This window comes from Cannabis sativa, chromosome 9, assembly GCF_029168945.1.
Source record: "Cannabis sativa cultivar Pink pepper isolate KNU-18-1 chromosome 9, ASM2916894v1, whole genome shotgun sequence".
Classification (NCBI taxonomy): Eukaryota; Viridiplantae; Streptophyta; class Magnoliopsida; order Rosales; family Cannabaceae; genus Cannabis; species Cannabis sativa.
Genome location: NC_083609.1, coordinates 26,069,458 through 26,075,737, shown reverse-complemented (window position 1 = coordinate 26,075,737; position 6,280 = coordinate 26,069,458). Strand labels below are relative to the sequence as shown.

Here is a 6,280-nt window from a genome sequence, read left to right as displayed (position 1 = left end):
GTGATAAATACATTATCAATCCTAATTTTCATATGTATCCACACTCGTCTTAGCGTATTAAAACTAGTTTGGAAAATCATAGTGTGACATCTTTCATCATCATCATCATCATCACATGGATTGAATGTTCGATTTACACAAAAAGAATCAAGAATACCCTAATAAATCTTCAAGTGGTATTATGTTTTAACTCATAGTGTAGATTTAATGTTTGTACACATTTACTCTTAGGACTTATAGTTTAGATTGTGAGAAACTAAAAAAATAACTTTCAAAATTGTTTTTCGCTTTCTATTCTGATTTCGACCATAAAAACCTACAAGCTTGACAAATGGCTAAGGGATTTTCGCAATAGTATAGTATCGACTTTGAAGAAACTTTTGGTCATGTGGTAAAAATAACTATTGATTGTACTCTTATAGCAATTGCATCTATTTGCCAGTGAAGTATATCTCAGATTGATGTTAAGAATGGCTTTCTAAATGGTGACTTACATGAGGAGGCCTACATGGTTCTTCCTCCTGGTGTTCCTCATAATCATAGTGAAGTTTGCAAGCTAAAATAAAACATATATGGTCTAAAATAGGCTCACTAAGTACGGTTTTAGAAGTTTTCTAATGTTATTTTATTTCTTGACTTTCACTGAAGTGATCATGATCTAACTTTGGTTGTCAAGTCTACGTCTACTTTTGTTGTATGTCGATGATATAATTATAAGAAGATATGATTTTTCAAGGAATTGAAAGTATTGAAGTTATCTTTTCTCCAAAAGGCTATCTGCTTTCTCATTTAAAGTACACACTGACATTATTAAATGTGCTCACCATAATGATACTAGAATTGTTGATACTTTATTTGAGATGAATGTTCTTCTTCTGATGGCTCTCCCTTGGAAGATCCTACTTTGTATTGCACTATTTTTGACAGTTTGGTTTATCTCACTATTACTCGTCATGACATTGTATATGTTATTCATACTGCTAGTACGTTTATTGCTTCTCCTCCTACTGTTCATGGGACTACTATTCTTTTCATTTTACAATATCTTCAAGGTACTATCTTTCAGATCCTACTACTACCTTCCACTTTGAAAATTCTCTTATTTCTTGGAAGAGTAAGAAACAATTTATTGTTTCTCGATCTTCTATAGGGTACTATACCATGTCGTCTACTATTATTTGGTTGAGATGATTACTTGTTGATATAGTTGTCATTCACTCTTGTCCCACTCCTATGTGTTTTAACCATCAAAACACTATTCAAATTGCTCACACCTTAATTTTCCATTAACACAACTTTTGAGTTTGATTGTCATTCCATTACGATTTGAAACTTGACACTACTATTTTGTCTTTTGTTTCTTATTCGTTGTAGCTTGATGATTTCTTTACTATGTCACATTAGATTTCTCATTTTTGTGTTCTCATAGGCCAACTCTAGATGCTTTCTTATTGCATGATGATGGTTTGAGAGGGGATGTTAAACAATTGATCAATGTTATTTTAGTCAATATAAGGCTTACTATTATTTGTATTATTCACATTTTTGCTTTTCAAATCAATGAAACCTTAACCTCTCCATTTTTCTCCATCTCTTTCTTCTGTTATTGAAGTAAAGTTATGAAACTCAATTCGGGTACACATAATTCTCTTCATATTTCACATACTACAGGCTACACTAAAAGGCAATCCAAGAAAAATGTTCCACAGCAAAGAAAACAAATATTAAAAGAAGAAGATAAAGGGTAATAGAATATTTAATAATAAAGAAAAACAGAATGTACGACATGGTGTGACGATTATCTTAAACCCAAACCCCTTGCAAATTATTTAGTAAATGTAGTCTGGTAGTTGAAGGGGAAACTGTGCTACATTTACCCTGAACATGTCGCCTTTTGGCTCTTGCAACCTGAAAAATAAGCAAAAAATAAAGTCTGCAAGATTCGATATTACTAAACATAATATTAGCACAACCTTGTCATTAAAAAGCACTAGCTAGGTAACAAGATAGGCTCTACATCAGGTTGAAAAGTAAAGAGAGGAGGATTGTTATAATAGTATGCACTATGCAACCAAAAAACCATAAATATTTAAATAATAATAATGATAATAATCTCATTTTTATTTTACTTTTTTTCTCCATTGTGGTTGGAACCAAGCTGAAATTATTTCCGCTAAGTTTCACACGAAGCTGTTTGGGAAAGTCTCTTGAGGTGAGGATGCTCATTTAGTTACTAATACTGGACCATTTAGATCAAACATGGCAGAGTAGGTTTACCAAATAAGATCATGATTAATGGACTACTTTTTGTTCAAACTTTGGGTAAAATTTATAAACAATGCAAAGTAAGCAGCGTACCTGCCAGGGACAAAAGTAAAATAGCCTTCAACGGAACCTTCAGAAGATGGTAAAGGAGTGCAACTCTCGTAAATAAATTCCTTCGCACCTGGACGCAGTATTGGGAACTGCAAAACACATGACAAGTGAAGAGATAAGTTATCCAAAGGGAGAATGCAAGGATGTACCAAATATCTACAAGTTCAATATAGAGATTAAGCAAATCTATTGAGCAACTGGTACAAAAGCTAATGTATATGTCAGTTTTGTTCAGGGACCATTCAAAAATATCTAACAGTAATCAGCAAATCGGGAACACCACAGTGCGTGTATATGTATAGGTTATGGATGTACTCTCTTTTCTAGTGAACCTGTTCTAATATAGAGTAATTTATAGTACTTTTGAAGTAATTGAGAAATAATATTGGATTAGTACTGTTGTAAATTACTTTAGGATAGAAGGAGACCGATCCTAGAGCTATATATATATATATAGAGAGAGAGAGAGATTCTTAGGTAGGGCATCACTTTTGTCATATACGAGTTTTCTATTTTTGATAGTTGGAGAAATTATAACTTAACTGTTTTTATATGACGTTATAATAAACAATAAAAATAGGATAGTTAATCTAAAGTAAGCTGCACTAAATTGTACCTTTCCAATTACAGCTTCACCATTAACATCAGACACAACTTGGTTATTAGCACGAATGACCCAGTGTCTCCAATACAGTTGACAAGAGTCAAATGCCATCCCATTGATATTGCCTCCTCCAGGAAGAAGGGACATGCGGATAGAGTATGTAAACAAATATTTTTCCTCAAAATCTTCAAGGTCTGAAAATTCTGGAATAAGCACAGCAGAAGCACTAACCTATGATAAATAGTAAATTGTTAGTAAGCTCCCTGGACAAGAGAATGAATGATTAGGATTATAGTCACGGTAACAACAACTACAAGAATTAAACAACATACTCAGCTCAACTGATTTTTTATTTTTGAACTTTTTTTTACTAAGAAACAAGTACAGGTAAAAGATGATCAGGAATCATCTGCATTACCAATTATTCAACCGCATAGAGTGTACTAGACATAAAAACAAAAAAACGCAAACACAACAAAAACACCTTAGCTATAAAAAAAAAATAAGAAATTCAAATTACAACCACAAAGAAGGATTGAGTTAAGTTCTCCTTAAACCTCAACTGAACTTTTAGCTTCACCAAATAAATTACCTTATCACAAAAGGGTAGCTACTAACAACATAAAAAATTAAACAAAGTGATCTTAACTGCACATAAACTTTTGTTCAAAATCATTTCCAACAAAGTAACATAAAAGCGTTTGTAAGAACCTAACATACACACCCTGCAAGTACAACTCTCACTAGTTTTAAGGTAACCAATGTTTTCTTTTTTCTTGTTTTTTTTTTTTAATAAAACAGCTAATCTCTAGATGTAATTTAAGACAATAATCTTATCATTTTTTGTACTACTCTTTCTATATCTATTATTCAAAGTCCCTTGTTATATATAAAAGATAATAATAATAATTTTACTACTAGTAGTTTTATCCCTCAATGTTTTTTTTTTCACATATATAAATATATATATTTCCTCCTTGCACCTGCACATGTCAAAATAAAATTCACCACAAAACTAATGAAAGATATTTGTACTTAATAAATTACATAACAAAACAAACTAAGAATTGTATGACTTATTCCGAGGTGTTCTTTATAACATCCAGAATAAGATTTTTAAATACCATAATTTTTATGCATTTGCTTACTTGGATAAACATTATTTTCATTACTATGCTTACTTAAATACAATGAAACTGAAAGAAGATTATATATCAGCTTAATGCAATTACTTACTTGTACACCAGAGGTTATAGCAGTACTACATAAGGGGGATTCTTCAGGAAACTGACTGATACTATTACTACCGGGTTTTTTCCCTTCACGAAGTTTGATGATTCCTTTTTCCAACCGACTAGCATGCTCCTCTAACCACAGCAACATGGCATCCTGTTGTTGGTTAGCATTAACATCATGCACTGATCTGATCGATTCCTTTGGAACACAAGGAAGCATTTCTCCAGAAGCTGACAGATTCTTGGTGCCAACAAAGAGTTGACCGCTGCTACAGTTTAGCAAAAATAACTTGGGAATTAATGTGGAGGAAGCAGCCACAATAATATAATTTGATTTTCCAGAGAAACCAGGATAAGATCTGTTATCAATTGTTTGCGCAACAATTTGATGTAAAGGCAGCAAGTACACATTTACAGAGCGGTTATAGAAAGTATAACCACCTATCAGGCCCAATGGACTACCATACAGATCATTTGCATAGTCTTCATCTTTAAATTCCTGGCCATCGTAAAAACGATAGAGGATCCTCGTAGGAAGAGGTAATTTCACCTTCAAGATTCTTTCAAACTCTTGAATCTCAGATTCTGATGCCCCCTTTCTAAGAGTAGCCTCAGCCTCTGGAAAATTAAGTGTCAACCAATTTCTAAGCCTTCCCCAACATTTATGTACCCGCCTTACAAGTGACCAAGGATACATACTAAACGATTCTCGCCATAACTGATAAGATACCTGGGTGAGACAGAACCAGGGAAAAAAATTTAAATGTCAAAGGATACTCTTTCATACTAATACTACTGAAGCAGCTAAGCAAAAATCTTATAAATGAAGTATAGGGGAATAATATTAAACCAAAATGTGTCATTAACCTAGACTAGTACTCAACTCCCTCAACAAGTAAAGTCCCACAAAATAGTATACTTGTGAAACCAAAGTCAATATAAAATGAAATCAATAGTCCCTCCAGTAGTGTCTTAAGTCAGTTTGTCAATGTTCTTTCCAAAAACATATCCGGGTAAAGAAAAAGAGATTAGGCAACCAATACAATCCCTTCTCAACTAAATATGTAGCTTCAGCAGTTACGTCCCCAAAAGAACCCAAGATAGAATTCAACAGCTTTACCATCAATTGGGAACACAATAAAACCGACCCAGAGTCCAAAATCAGTAAATCACTAACCTACAGTTACCCATAAAAATAGGTATAACAAAAAACAATCCAAAATTACACAAACTGAACGAGTAGATACGAAAATAAAACATGATTTCTGACCCATTTGCTGAGTTTTGCACACCTTGAAAGAAGCGACTGGATTGCCGAGAGGATCAAGGGGTTGTGAGAGGCCAAGCTCTTGGGCGCAGAAATGGGACCAAAGAATGTCATCGGAGGTGGATGTCCGCAATTTCTTGCTGACACAAGAAGTTCTAGCGGTGTCTTCAGCTCCTAAGTTGCTTAGGATTATGTTAAGCTCGAGATCACCCAACGTGTCGAACCCCATGATTTCTTTCTCCCTGATTTTCTGGTAAGAAATCTGCTATGCTATGTAATCGTCCCAAAGAAAGATTATTAATCTCCTATCCTATGTATGACTCTTTCTCGTGTGACACTTTTCATCCCTGGTAAAGCATATTTTCCAAACTATTGACACTTTTCTGGTGTAGCACAGTCGGTGTTACTAGACAAGGGAAATTTGATATACCTTGCTTAAATATGGTACAAGATCTTTTAATGCACCACCTATTGAACACATTAATCCAATTATACCCCTTTATAGTTTTTTTTTTTTTTTTTTTTTTTTTTGAGAAAATACCTCTCTATAGTTAAAAACCAATTTTTCATTTTGTTTCAACAATCTGTCTCTCTTATCTCTTCTCTCTCTCTCGGAAGACCACATCACACCCACACATGCACCACCCTTTGTTTGAGCTCCCCTGGTCACCCACACACACCGACCTTGCACCAAGTGAACCATTGAAACTGCTATTTAGGACCTAAATCCTTGCAAAAAATAATAGATATGCAATCTTTTTGCTAATTATTGTTAGGTTTAGTTGTATTTAGTTTGAT

The 6,280-nt window shown here is 33.7% G+C and overlaps 1 protein-coding gene across 1 annotated transcript; it reads right to left on the bottom strand.

Annotated features, from left to right (window-relative positions):
* Nucleotides 1–1,561: 1,561 nt before the first annotated feature.
* On the bottom strand, nt 1,562–6,069 carry LOC115722824 (F-box protein SKIP16). The gene is made up of 5 exons (XM_030652158.2): nt 5,508–6,069; nt 4,217–4,945; nt 2,993–3,211; nt 2,359–2,465; nt 1,562–1,908 (listed from the first exon to the last, which is right to left on the bottom strand). Exons 1-5 carry the CDS (start codon nt 5,709–5,711, stop codon nt 1,830–1,832), a joined length of 1,338 nt encoding a protein of 445 aa, XP_030508018.1. The 5' UTR covers nt 5,712–6,069; the 3' UTR covers nt 1,562–1,829.
* Between the last annotated feature and the right edge of the window lie 211 nt (nt 6,070–6,280).